Source organism: Rhipicephalus microplus, chromosome 9 (assembly GCF_043290135.1).
Source record: "Rhipicephalus microplus isolate Deutch F79 chromosome 9, USDA_Rmic, whole genome shotgun sequence".
Lineage (NCBI taxonomy): Eukaryota > Metazoa > Arthropoda > Arachnida > Ixodida > Ixodidae > Rhipicephalus > Rhipicephalus microplus.
In genome coordinates, this window is record NC_134708.1 from 42,788,064 (window position 1) to 42,802,938 (window position 14,875).

Consider the following 14,875-nt stretch of genomic DNA (forward strand, 5'->3'; position numbering starts at 1 on the left):
CAGCACCCACTAATATTGCTTAATGTTCAGCCGTCATACTTGTGCGATTGTCAATTGAAAAGCGATTATTGCGCATATCTGAGGCACCACAACAACACGACAATATTTTGTATGTATATCTTTTACTAGACAAGGCATACATAAGCAATTCTAAGGACCGTAGCATTTATCATGCTGCGCTGACCATGCAACGCCTGCACGAAAGGCAAGTGTTTTCAACACTTTGCTAAGACGACACGGTGGTGGCACCTACCCTCGCCTTGCGTTCTACACCTTATCACCTCCGAGACGGGCGTGCACGCCGCAGGCGTGCTTAGTTTTCCAAGATAACAGCCTGATAGCGCTCATGTCTCACACGTGACGTGACTTGATGCACTCTGAGACTCCATATAATTTCTATCGCTATAAGAAAAAAAATCTGAACGGCGTCAGGGCCACACCATGGATGCGTGAGCGGCGGCGAAAACGAAGACGGAACGACACGTACACAGACACGGACACACACACGGATACCGTGGAAAACTATTCGGTAAAGCACCCTCCATAGGCAATGCGTCACCCCATATGTGACGATAACTAAAAGCGTGGCACTGGCAACGCGCAAAAGTAGTTCTCTTTTTTTGTTGTTTTGATTTTGGTTGAGTGGGGTGGGTGGGGGGGGGGGGGGAATGGCGGCCACATTGGTGCGTGAGGTGCAGGCCCGCCTGCCCACCTGACGCACACCCATGCGCAATAACGAGCGCTCACTCTTGCCTGGTGCGCCGTGCATTCCGCCACCGCTTCGTTGACGGCGGGGCAGCCGCAGAAGATGCATGCTCATACCAAAATGCGGAGCGAATTCCCGGTAGTCCGTGAAGAAAGTTCGTTATATCAAGGTTGTCTCCCGCTGTTACTTTGTTACATAGTGGTTGAAAATACATGCGCTTCTATGGAGTGACGGTGGGGAACTGAAAAACTTCGTTATATCGAGGAATTCGTTATATGGAGGATCATTAAAAGCAGGTTTAACTGTACATATTTACAGTGCAGGATAGAAAAATATAAAATCGTGAAGGCATCTTGCACATATCACAATTAGATATCAAGTTAAGATTAGGTTGGTAATGCCTCGCCTCAACTGCTGAAGCAAAATGACACACAAAGTATCATTCCATGTTAATATATGGTACTGCTTAACTATCAATTACAGACATTAGTAGAACTGCATGCAATCTTTGCTAATTGTAGTTTAATACAGCTGTGAAAAAAAAAAAGGGGGGGGGGATAACATACATTAAAAGTTTCAGTCACCAGCAATAATACAGGTGCACATTCTAAACGTTCACTTTTCCTAACGATCACAAATGTTTTCTCCTTCATGCCAAGTATGAGAGTAGTGCACTACATATGATTGAGCCCAGCGTGCTGCACATAAAATTGTTTAGACGCGAAGCAACTTTTTCTTGGGGCTGTGTCAATCCCTAGGCGACTGTCCGCTCCCCCGCTACGCATGCCAACTCGCCCCCTTCTCCTCGCGTGAGCACGAAGAAGGGGGTGGGGGAGGTGGTCAAGCACTGCCTCTGCTATGTTTCTCCTCTCCCGTTTATCGCTCCGCCACAGCTGTGTCCTTTTATATAATGCTGCGAGCGCGGGCTCCATTGCACTCTCATAAAAGAGGTGGGTGTTCACTTTGCGGCAAACACACGGTGGTAATACACACAAATGGGAGAGGGGGTAACATAAGGCGTACACAACATATACACAACTCCATACACAAATGAAACATACACGGAAACATGCTAATAGAAACACAAGTTACACCAGTGCTGCTTTGCATCCCCACATGGGAGATGGGGGATGCAAAGCAGCACTGGATTACGCCATCTCCAACAAAAAGTGGGAGATGGCGTAATTTTTTCAGGTGGAAAGATGCGTTTGACTGAGAGGCCCACTGAACTGAAACAAATATGGCAGCTTGGAGAACAATCTGGGATTACCGCTTAACATACATAAGTAATGCAGACTACAGCATCAACACTAGCTACCTCGTCAGTGTCCATGGTGGCTGCCATCTTTGTGACATGGTGCCCAGCCATTTGAGCAGCCAGGACCCAGAGGTGGTCACTGGCCCCCAGGGTTGTGGCCAGCTTGGTGAACAGGGGCAACCGCCGGTGCTCGGGAATGTCCGGGAAGGCCCCGACAAACACTCGTGTAACCGATGCTACCGCACTTTCCGAACCCTCGGCAGACTTGCTCTCGCCAGCACAAGCCTACAGGAAACATGATAGAACAAGTGAGTCAGCGATGTATTGCTTAAGGAAGGATGAAATGCTATAGAAGAAAAATACAGTTTAACGTGGATATAAGGAAATTGACGAGTTCCCAGAAAAATCAGTTATAGAGACGATTTCGTTATATGCAGGTTTGGTACGAAAATTCAAAAAGTGAATGCACAAATTAAACAAAAGGGGAACTAAAAGGCAAAGCTAACCCAAAACACAAATTTAGTGGTAAAGAATGTCATTATTATAGCAATAGCAAATATACGGACGGTGGTTTTTCCCATTGTCGTCATGTTCCGTAACATGCCCCTGCGTAGCGTAACTTTTAAGAGTGGGTAAAAGCGCAAAAGCTGCTGAAGCAAAGATCAGATGAGCCAGCCTATCTCTATCGCATGGAGGGCTCATAGAATGCCCCCCCCCCCCCCCCCCCAGTTAGAACTGCCGTCGAATGCCCAAACAGATAGAAAACCACCTGTATTGAATGAGCATAAAAAACACTAGAGGAGGAGGGGGGGGTGTTTGAGTAGCAATGATCTCATGTTATTATGATAATATAGTAAGACATTCGAACTCGTTTATTTCGAAACCTCACTTAATTTTAAGTATTTTCGTGGTCCCGTATTTTGCAATGTAAGTTTCAGCGGATAATTTGAAGTGGAAGTCAGCATAAGTCCGTTTAATTCGAAAAGTTTGAGTGCAGTATGCCATTTCCCGATCCTGATTTCGCTGCAAATCCGCGGAAATGACGGCTCCTAGGAGCCACTAGGCAATGTACTTTAGCGATACTAATGAGTGGTAGCTGAAGCAACCCTACCTCACTACTTACAGCATGAAAAATAAAATTTTATGTAAAAAAAAAAAACGGTCTTGTGATCAACTAAAATATGCACCTGTGAAAAAACAAGATGTGCTTCACTGCAATACAGCAGTGACGTGCAGATAGCATGTTGCATGCTTCTCGCAACGTCAGCGTGTCACAATTGATCCGCTCTTCTGGGAAAAAATTAATAAAGGACAGTTTGAAGAAATCCGTGATGTATGCGAACCTCCGAGTGGTGCCGGTTGCTCTAGCAATTCGTGCATTTGCACTGCTGTCGGAGTTCTTGCCTGCTACGCGCCTACTTTGAAAACTCGGGTCAAAAGCTTCAATGGTGCAGTCCATTATTAAATTCTTTATTTTACGATAGAGAATGGGTGAACGGTCGCATCATGGCATGCTGCCTGCGTGTCACTACTGTGTTGCAGAGAAGATGTTTGTTTTTCGCAGGTGCGCAGTTGAGTTGATCATGTTTTTTTTTTTTTCGATGACAGCAGTTAGACCTGGGATTCCCCCTTGTTTGCAGTAAAGCTGTGACCAGGTGTCGCTGGAAAACATGACCCTTGGAGCCACAAACTAGCCAGCACAGCAAACTACCAGCCCTGATTAATTTGAATAATTTCAAGTTCCTTGCATTCTACTTTTTGTATGTTCTGTTAATTCGAAAACACGTATAGTTTGAAGATTTATCACGGTCCAAGGAACTTCAAATTTATGAGTTTTTACTGCAAAGCATTTTAGAACACCAAAGGAACTACCAGACATCACAATAATGCAAATTGTGTAATAATGCTCCAACCCATTAAAAAAGCTTGTTCTTGATTACCTACTAACTGTGGTGCATACCCACTTCAGGTATAATTCTTCGTCGTTGCCAGCTACTACGCAAAAAAACTTGAACCGAATTCCTTGCAAGTATGTAGCGGATACCACACTTTTCCAAAGAAGGATGAAGGACAGCACAATGAAGGTCGGCCTACTACACAAAATATATGATTATTTATGGCGTAGTGGGTACCTAGCAAGTGTGCTTGTAGCAGTCACCCAAGAAGTGTTTAGAAAAGGGTCTGAAAGGCCACTCTTCCAGCTTTCACAGTGACTGTGCTGCACGTTTTGCGCAAGCATGATGGTTTTTGCTTACACCAGCGTTTAGTAAGAGTTCAGCGATATCGAATCCAGAAGAGTTGGCCGCCAGCCTTACTTAATATAACAATACAATTTGTTGTTCTCGCATTCATTGCATTGCATTCAACGTGCCGTCGTGTTGTTGCTAGAGCCAAACGGCTAATCGGGGAAGCTACGGTCCCTCGAACTTGCGGTGCAAACAGACACACGGCATCAGTTGACCTCCGAAGATCCGTGGATGTCACCGAGGCCTCCGAGTTTTCATCAGTGCCTACCTAATATGACATCACCTGTGTGGTGACGACACGGTTGTTCCCATTTAAAAATAAAAAAAAGCAAAGCTGAATGTTGTTGGGGGCTACACCATGCGCGTGCAGTGAAACTGTGTTCGCATACACAGTTTCATAAAACAAAGAGAACGACATGCATATCCATATCCACCTTGGCCCCACATAGGTGACGCTAATTAAAAGCACGGCACTGGCAACGCAAAAGTAGTTTTCTTTCTTACTTAAGAAAGGGAGGGCAGATCCGCGTTGGCCCCCATTGCGGCAAGAACAGTGGCAACGCCGCCTCACGAGGAGCAGGCCCGTCTGCCCACCTCGCGCACACCTGCGCGTAATAACGAGCGCTCGCTCTCACCTGGGAATCGCCAAGGCGATGAGCGCTCCGCTGCCGCTACGCGCTTTGTTGGCGGCAGGGCAACCGCGAAAGACGCATGCTCATGCCGAAATCAGAGGCGAAATTCCTAGATAGTCCGTGGGGAAAATTCATTATATCAAGGCTGTTTCCCTCTGTTACAGTAATACCTCATTAACTCGAACTCGCATATCTCCAAAAATTGACTAAGTCGAAATTTTCCGTGGCACCGAGCCTTCTCCGTTACATCCCATGTATTATTTTCCCTTTATCTCAAAGTACTTTTGGATCAGATTGCGGATATCTCGATCTTGAGTGGGGGTGGAATGAGAATTCCGCCACCCGGCCATTACACAAGATTCGCACGATGCTGCTACGCCTGAAATCCGTCAAATTTTTACTTTTTATTTCTCATTTATCTGCGCCTGCCACTACGTTGATACTTTTCGCGAACGTGAAGTCTGAGCCTAGCAGCATGTCAACTTTGTGGAGCAACCCTGTGGCACGTCATGTGACTCTCAGGCAGAAGGCCTCCCTCTTCGCTCCACACTTGGCGTAGTAGCATAGCCGCGTCGTTTTTCTCGTTCGTTTGCAGTGCTCGTTGTTTTTCTAAGGTGTAATTTCCGTTCAGTCTAATCTGCGCAACGCACGCAGCACGCATTTAACGCTGACTTTGTGGAGCAGCGACTTAGCGTAAGTGCGGCAAGCATGGCAACACAAAAGTAGTGCAAGTCGCTAACGCAAGAAAGGAAGGTTGTCCTAATTAAGAAAGCGGAGAAAGGAGGCCGAACGAAATCGACCATTGCGCAGGAGTTTGGCATCCCTTTGCCTACACTTTCGACGGTGCTGAAAAATAAGCAGAAGGTGCTCGATGGATATCAGCAGAGCTTTTTCAGCCTGCAGAAGCGGGTTCAATGGTGTGGCTGCGAAATGCCAGAGCAGCCAACCTTCCCGTTACTACTGAACTGATGATGGAGAAGGCAGACGCCCTGGCCTTGCGAATGGGGCACATGCATTTCAACTGCAGCAGCGGAGGGGAAGATCGTCCGATGCGATACATGAAGCAGCGGAGGATGCCTTCCTAGGCCCGAGCACCACCGCAAAGCAGATAAGCATTAGGAAGTTCTTCTCCGCTAAATAAAATGGCAGTGCTGCAAAATCAAGCTCGTTAACGTCTCTTGTGTGATATTGTTTTTCTCTTACAAACTTTCACGAGAAGTAACATCAGAAACTGCTGCTGAAGATCCAGTAAGTAGCAGTTATTTTGCTAAAAAGTGCTTGATTTTTTTCAGCGATTTGCATAACTTCACTTATCTCGAAAATCTGCTTATCTCGAAATCTTCCTTGGTTTTTACAACTTCGAGTTAACGAGGTATTACAGAACTTTGTCACAGGGAGGTTGCAAATTTATGTGCTTTTGTGGAGTAATAATGAAAAATGGAAAAAATTTTGTTATATTGAAGAATTCGTTATATGGAAGTTCGTTATAAGCCGGTTTAATTGTATTACAGGAGACTCTCTGTGAATGAAAATCTGTTTATAGGAGCTACTGCTTAAATGAAACTGCTTTTAGCACAATTGGTGTCATAGATTTTTCTCCACCTTTGTTCATCTCTCAGTAAACGGAACTCCCGTTAAATGGAACACATTTTCTTAGTCCCTTCAGGTTCTGCTTAATGAGAGTCTACTGAATGTCAACATGTTATGCATCTATATGAGACCCAATTTCACAGCAGGGCTTAGTGTGAGTCTATTGGTATTCATAAAGCACGCAGCTTTGTGAAAGACTGACTTGTACCATGACAGGTAAGGCTCCCTTGCCAACATCAAATCTTAATCCCGTAATTGTCAGTGCATTAAGGGGGGACGTGGCAAGTAAAACTAATTTTTTTATTAATGTACTGTTTGTGATGAAATTTGGTGTGTGTATGTGGATAATTGTGAGGATTCCAAATATGAAAACCGTTTTCAAATACCTCTTGTACTTTTTGAGTTACAAGCATAATTATACTAATTAATGCTCTTCACACTTAAAGAGATAATTATTGCTAAATGAAATTATTTTTTCATATTATTATGTTCCCAAAGCATCAACTTGTGCAAAGAAGCTATTAGTTGATTTTTCTAGTTCTTGTAACCATAAATAAAATTTCCAAAACATGGATGTTGTTTTGCGCACACATCGCAGTAATTATAAAATGTGTTCTAAAAATTTTAAATGATGAGTAAGAAGAGAGATAAAGCTTTATTGCACTGCTAAAGGCCTCCTGAGCCTAGTGCAAAAAACGGAACGACTCTATCAGTCTTTGTTAGAAAATGACTGATGTTCTAGCGAAGGCACATAGGCGAAAATCAAGAGTTGAGAAAACTGACTTTGAAAGTTCACTCTTGTTTGGAAGTTCACAACATGCCTAAAACACTCAGAATCCTCCTGGGCAGTAATCCTGAGATGCTGTGGCCTTGGCCTCCGTAGAGCGCAACCCAGTTTTGCGCTTCTTTGTCGTGGAACAATGCGCCTTTTGAGCCCTCTTTACCCTTTTGGCATCCTTTTCGGCTGCTCGCCGCAAAGAGCAGTCTCCTGGATTGAAGCCCAGTTGAGCAGTGATCTCTTGCAGCGCACTCTTGCAGCCACCATTGAAACGGCAGACTGCATCTGCAACTGCACTTTCCACACTTCGAAGGGACGCGAACTGGCTCTTGGACTGGAGTGACCAAATGAGGCTGTTCATACTCTCCACAGCGTTCTGGGTTTTTCCCTGCGCACACCTTTCAAGGAGCTCTTTGTTCGAGAGGCGCTTGTAGATTGGCAGCAGTGCCACTCGCACGTGAGGGGGCAGTTTATGTTTGTGAGGCGGCAGCGGCTCTCCCTTGGCCAATGCCCGATTGTGCGGGCACCAGGAGTCAGTCCCACTTGGGCACAGGTCGTGGTGTGGATCCTGGTCTGTGGATGTTACATGGTAATAAGTGGCCATGATGGCCCTCTCCATGCCAGGAACATCGTTGGGGTGGCTCTTAATGGCCCAGCCATAATAATTCGTCAACTTCTTTATCAGGCCCTGCGTCAGCCGGCCTTTGCCACCCATGCTCAGTCCTCGGCCTTTGGATTTGTGCTCATCAAGAAGGTTGCGCAAGGAAGTGCCCATTCTTTTTTTCACATGGTTCACACACTCCTGTTTCTTAATCACCATGTAGCCATACACCTTGTCTTGCGTGAGGGCAAGGTACGTACGGCTGTCACCGTCGCAGAGCACATTGATGTATCGAAGCTTGTACTTGGTAAACGATCTTTCAAACATGATCCTAGCTGCTTCTACTTCCATTTGGCCTGCATTAGCATCGGTGTTCTTTTGGCACTGTGGCTTGTGTTTCTCAAGCCACTCCTCATAGTTGTCGTCACCAGGCTTGGGGCCAACAGCACAGCCTTGGCAGTAGTTGGACAGGACACAGTGGTCCAAGACCAAGCCTGTGTACAGCTCGATTACACAGCCCACGCCAATATGACTTCTGTGCCCCCTCGTCATCCACGTGCCGTCGTAAATGACGTCAATGTTGCCTGGCACTCCTCCTAGGTCCTTGTAGATGTCATGCACCTTCTGTGCACTTTCTGCTTCAATGCGGGTGGCAGCTGATGTGGTGGCAGGGTGGCTGTACTTCCTTTGCAGTCTCTGGTAGGACTTGTGGTGCAGTGCTCGATGCGAAATGTCCATCGCAGAAAAAATGTCATTTATGGCAGATTGTTTTCTGCCAACTGACTGCACAGCCCTCAAAGCACGCACGTTTACCTCAAAGGGGTTCGTTTTTTGTTGCCCGGAGCACCTCGGGGACGACCACGCACTGTTTACTATGCCACAATTGTCACAAAAAAGTCCCATCCTCGCCGCGAGTCCAAGGCAGTGCGTAGTCTCGAGGCGTATCGACCCTTCGTCGCACTTGTTGCACTTTACTGACGAAAGCAGACCGTTCAGCATCTTCTTATTTACAATGAAGAATGTGGAGTCCTTACCGCCGTCATTTTCGTCGCAGCCTTCGTTCAGAAGCTCGAGCTTCCGCTTTGAAGCGGACTTCGATGCTACGGCATCCAAAACATCCCGCCTTGTCTGCGCCCACTGCGCGATTTCTTCACTGCTCGGAATCTGGGCCGAAACTCGCGATAGAATGTTCGACGCGCGCACGCCCGGAGTTGCAACGGCTGCCGACGCGGTGCCACCGCAATCGGGTTCGCGAGAGCGTCCATCACGGTCGACGGCATCCGGCGGTCTGACATACGACGATGTGGCACCTTCCACACTCTCGGCCTCACAACAATCAGCGAAGGGTCTGAGTAGAGGCTCCGTGACGCTTGAAGAGCATGCTCCGTCCGGAACTGCGACTGGGACGGCAGCCGCAGTCGTCTGCCCTTTGTTCCAAGCTTTCCGACGCTTGCCGTACTTGTGGACGCTCCGGAACTTTTTTTGCGACAACATAGCACCGCAGTATGAGCAAGCACTCAGAAGAGACCACCGATGTAAACAAAGCTTGGTAAAAAAAGCACGCGAACTATCACAAAAACAGCCAACTGGCAAAAAACGAAGCGCACGCCGGATGATTCTCGACTCGGCGGCCGCAGATGCGCTCGCGCTTCCAAGGTTGCCAAGGTGCGCGGCGCAGCTTTGACCAGTAAGAGGTCGCGCCTGCTACCACGTGACCCGCGCAGCCAATTGCCGTTCTTCGTTTTCGTTCTTTTACTTGCTCCTCGCGCTTTTATTTTCACTCGGCGAAATACGAGACCGCGACCATCGGGAAGCCGGCTTTCTCCTCTTTCCAAAGCTACCAAAATGGCGGCCCACGGTCAACAACTTGGCGCGTTTGTGCGGCGTGAACAACACCGTTTCAGGGGCTTTTTTTTCGCACTTTTCGGCGACTAGCCTCGGCAAAAACACTATTTGCGGGATTTGTAGCGCACGTTTCGCTGTAATATTTTAGAACAAGGAAGTTGAAGGTCTGAAGATTACGAAAAAAAATAAATCAGAAAATCGCATATTTTGACCAAAATCGGCACTTTACTTGCCGCGCCCCCCCTTAACACAGTGCACATCAACTAATGCTAGATCAAAAAACGAATCATGATATTTAAACTGACAGCGTTGCACGAGATCTCTGCATGTTGGTACACACCAGAAGCAGTTTAGAAAACTGAGTGAACAAAAACGTACATCACCCAAAGGCGTCTGACAAAGAACCACTGCCGCACATATCTCAACAAAGTGAAAGACTAAGGTTAAAGATCTCCCGTTGAGAGAGACGAGATGGAGCAGGGAGTGCGTGTCTGTTGGGCGCGGGTTTTGGAGGCTGTGTGTGGTTGACGGTGGAAGAACGAGATGGCACGAGTGTCAAGTGAACAGAAGGGGAGCGCACGTGTACACGGGAGGAGAGAGACGAGGGTACGAGGGGGAGAAGTTGGACGTGTTGGTTACGTGGCGCGGAGAAGAAAGGATGTGCAGAGTGTGTAGTGAACGCGCGGGTCATGAAGTATACCGCCGAGCCTGGCACTGCAGTTACATAATCAGTTATGCAATGCTGAGCGAATTCTGTAAAACACAAGCAAGGCAAACTAATTCAATAACTGAAATGGCAGCTGGATTCCTTGGCGTAAAGCACATCATTTCTAGAACAAGCTCGCTTTTAGGCACCGATCGTCTCTATCGCAGAAAAAAAAAACAAAACATCATGACAACCCACCTGAAGCAGAGCTGGGACGACTGTTTCAACTGTTTGCATGACTGTTTGGAAACTGTAGTTGTCGTCCAGTCGCAACAGGTTGGCCCCCATGAAGGTGAACACCGAGGTCACGTTGTGCAACACTTCCTCCTGCAAAAAGTGTTTGTTGATAATGCCAGTCATCAGACGGGCTGACGTTATTCCAGGAAACACACACAAGCACCAGAATACTCATATTTACCTCAGCATCACCGTCTAGAAATGTAACATGGTAAACATTAGGGGCTCCGGCGCATTTGCAAGTCATGTGGCAGCCCTTATCCTCAGTAGCCCATCCCACAAAGTGCAAACATCACTTTAAATTATAATGAAAGGGGACATGGCACTCAAAATGCTTTTTCAGTTCTGGGTCGACTTTGGTGAAAATTGCTAATTTTAAGTGATTTATATGTTGCTTTCAAATATGCCCTTAATTTTCTATTACACTCAAACCTCGATATACCAAACCCAGATCTAATGAAATATGTATTGGTTACGACAAAGTAAAATAAGAATAGTCTTGCGATAGATATAGTGTTAGGAATATACCTTTGTAACAAATTTTTAGTTATAACAAAGTCATTTTTGTGTAAAATGTAACTTTTTTATAATGAGGTATGTGTACATATTTGAAATTTTAAGATAGCTGATATGTCACGTTCCTTTTGGGGAGCAGGATTTTTACAAACTAAGAGAATTAAAAAACAAACTAGCTTACCGCAACAGTATGGAATCAGAAGTGTGCACAGTAGAACAACAGAAATGAATGCTCCAAGCTCATTTGAACAATAGGTATGGTATGGCGAACATCAAAGAGCAAAATCCCAGCTAGACATGGATTCCCTCACAAACATCACTTATGATGGTGAAATGACAGTGGAGCCCTGAAAGAATAATTCATCTGTCTAAAGTGTCTTGATGGTGCACTACAGTGTCCCTTTAAATTATATTGTAAGTGATTCAGTCTAATTGCAAGCCTCATTATTTCAAGGCTTTAATGAGTATATAACGTGGGGACAAATGAAGCTGTAGGTAAAGGGGAATTTGGAAATATCACATAATCGATGTCAACGTACGGGATACTTCTGGGCGGCGAGGTTCAGGAGAGCCAGGGACAGCTGCTGGGCCTGGGCACTCTCCGATTGGCGCAGGCACTTCACCAGGGTTGCCAGTTCGTGACGCGGCGCAGACAGGCCGTGTGCCTGGAGCGCTGTCAGCACGCATTGGCGCAGGTATTCAACATGTGGACTCTGGTTCAAATCTAGGCTCCTGTAGTGAAAAAAAGGAAAAAAAGAAAGAAAGAAGGAGTAAAGGAGTTATGGCTCACCACTTGATGTTCATGTATTCATGTTGCTGCACAATATTAATGAATTCCAACAGACAATGATGCATAGGAAGGTATGGGGGATGTTATTTGAAGTCTTTTTTTTTTTTTTTTAGAATAGCAGTACAGGAATTATGAAATTTCTGTCAAGAGCTAGAGGTGAACAAAAGGCAACCTGCTGCCAGCAGGGATCGAACCTGCAACCTTGAGATAATGCGTTCAATGCTTTGTCAATCGAGCTACAATGATGGCAGAACTCACATTCATTTTGTTGGGTATTTCTGCGCAATGTGGTGATTGGGCATTTAGTGTATCACTTAAACCACGAATAGCTTTAATAGCTTTTTCCTGTTTGTGGTGAAGAAGTTGTAAAATCACAGGAGCCTTATTTTCATTACCCATTTAATATAACAATGGCTTCAGCAATTACAAAAGACAGCACAATGTAAAAAACAATTTATCTTGGACGACACAGCATTACTATCTCAAGGAAATTAAAACTTCTGTTTCAAAAAACTGCACCAAAACTGTCCAAGGTCAACAGAGAGAAAATATTATCATAATGCAATCTTTTGATTGATAGATATGCGGGGTTTAACGTCCCAAAACCACCATATGATTATGAGAGACGCCGTGGTTGAGGGCTCCGAAAATTTTGACCACCCGGGGTTCTTTAACGTGCTACCAAATATGAGCATACGGGCCTACAAAATTTGGACCTCCATCGGAAATGCAGCCGCCACAGCTGGAATTCGATCCCATGACCTGCGGTTCAGCAGCCGAGTACCTTAGCAACTAGACCACTGCGGCGGGGCATAATGCAAACTCTTCAGCACTGACACCACCTTATGATGTAAAAAGTAGAATGCACTGGGCAAAATCGCATGAACTTATACCTTCAAGGCACAAAGGGGTGTCAAATGGGATTGTGCAAATATTTGAACGAATATTACTTTATTTGACTTTGAATTGCTGAACACTTCAACGTATTCGAAATGAACAAATAAACGCTATTAATCCACATGAAATCTGTAAAGGTGATTTTGCTGCAGTAGAGGGGTGCTAAGCCATGAAAGCACCTATTCAAATGCTTATTCACTTGTAACTCTCCGTAAATAAAGTTTCACTACAGTAACAGCATATTAAGCTGTGTGACCACTTATCCAGGAGACATCAGCACTGCCACAAAGCCTCACTTCATGGTTTAATGAACCCTTACACCGTTTCATCAACTATTAAAAACCTTCTATAATAGCTGATTTGTTCTAAGTACAGTAAACTTTAAAATGCAACTTATTTTACAAGTTATCTCTTGCCTTATAATGAAAGTAATATCCTGCTACTATTTAAAGTTGTTTCAACTGCCTTTGAGCCATAAAAAATAGCTTTTGCATAAACACACAAAAAAAAACTGCACACATTAGTTGTGCCATAAAAAATATGCTTATTTTTTTTTACAATATGTGATCAACACTATTCACGTTCGATTTAAAATTATGCGCCCAAGATCATACTAGCCTCAAACCTAAAATTCACCATTTGCACAAGCCTAGTCCCAAGTATTACAACCTGTTGCAATTGAAAACCCCACCTTTTTGAATTGTACAACTGTTCAGGACTAGCACAGACAGCATTCACAATGCCATCTCTTCAACACTCATGCCGGCCTATGCTGTGAAAAGCCGAACTGATAAGCAGAATCGCGCCAACTCACCTCTTGAGCAAGGTGTACAGGGGTGCCACAAGGAGCAAAACGTCTTCGATCGACTTTCGGCTCTGGATCATTTCGAGAAGAATGAGAATGCGCTTCCACTGAGGTGATTCGGCTGGGTCCTGGTCATCCGCCGCATCCATCAATCTGTTCAGTGTAGGGCAAAAAAAAAAAGTACCGAGAGAAATTCTGGGCTTTTACATTCCAAAACTACGAGCACGTTATAAGGCACATAACAGAGGAGAACTCCACCCCATGTTTTATTTTTAAAGTGCGCCGAATGTGCAGTACACTCAAGCTTCATCATAACAAAGTTGAATCTTATACGAAAATCATTTCGTTATAAAGTGGATTTGTAACAATACTGATTGTTGGTCCAGTTGGTACTTGCTTAATGACATGCTTTGGCTGCAAATAACAAACACGCAAAGTAAAGGAACACTCATAGCCGCTTGTGCTTGTCGTTGAGTGTTCCTTTACTTTGTTTGGGTGTTATTTGCGGCCAAAGCATGTAATCAAGAAAGTGGATTTAGTTGTATGCAGATTCGGTACGAAAATTCAAAAAATAAATGCAGAAATTAAATAAAAGGGGACTGAAAGTAGAGCTAACCAAGAAAAAACCACTCATTCAGTGGTAAAGAACCGCGTTATTAATATGATAGCAGTTATACGGAAACTCTCGGCAGGTTTTTGCTGTCGCCGCCATGTTCCGTAACAAGTTCAAATTGATAACATGTTCCTGCACACCGTAACGTTTACGATCGAATAAAATCACACGAGCGCTGCCGAAGCAGAGATCAAATGAGCTAGCCCATATCTGTCGTCTGGAGCGCGCATATAATAACATCCCCCCCAAGTGTTAGAACTGCCGTTGAATCCTCAAACAGAAAGGGCCCCAGCCGTCTTGAACGAGCATAAGAAAACGCAAAGGTGAGGGTGGGGCTCGCTCGAGTAGCAACAGTGAACATTGATTTCAAGGACGCTGCCAATATCCCCGGCGTACGCACTATCTCAACAAGCATCAGTGCGCTTTCAACGCGATGAGACTGTGTGAATAAAACATCTCCTACCTGGAATGGCGGTATTTGCTTACAACAGCGTTTTGTAGGAGTTCCACAATATCGGATCTGAAATTTTTGGCTGCCAGCCTTACTTTGTATAACATTACAATTTGCTGGTGCTGAATGGGCTATACGGTCCTGTGAACTCACAGCATAGCGCAAGACAGAAACACGTGACAAGTCGACCTCCGAAGATCCGTT

The 14,875-nt window shown here is 45.1% G+C and overlaps 1 protein-coding gene across 2 annotated transcripts in view; it reads right to left on the reverse strand.

The window, feature by feature from the left end:
- The window catches only part of l(2)k09022 (HEAT repeat containing 1 homolog l(2)k09022), a 147,275-nt gene that overhangs the window by 40,351 nt on the left and 92,049 nt on the right, over positions 1-14,875 (reverse strand). For both annotated transcript variants that reach the window (XM_075873504.1, XM_075873505.1), the window contains exons 24-27: positions 13,617-13,760; positions 11,655-11,847; positions 10,561-10,689; positions 2,025-2,249 (exon numbers count right to left, since the gene is read on the reverse strand). In XM_075873504.1, the coding sequence (XP_075729619.1) occupies positions 2,025-2,249; positions 10,561-10,689; positions 11,655-11,847; positions 13,617-13,760 (691 nt within the window). The remainder of the gene's footprint in view (positions 1-2,024; positions 2,250-10,560; positions 10,690-11,654; positions 11,848-13,616; positions 13,761-14,875) is intronic.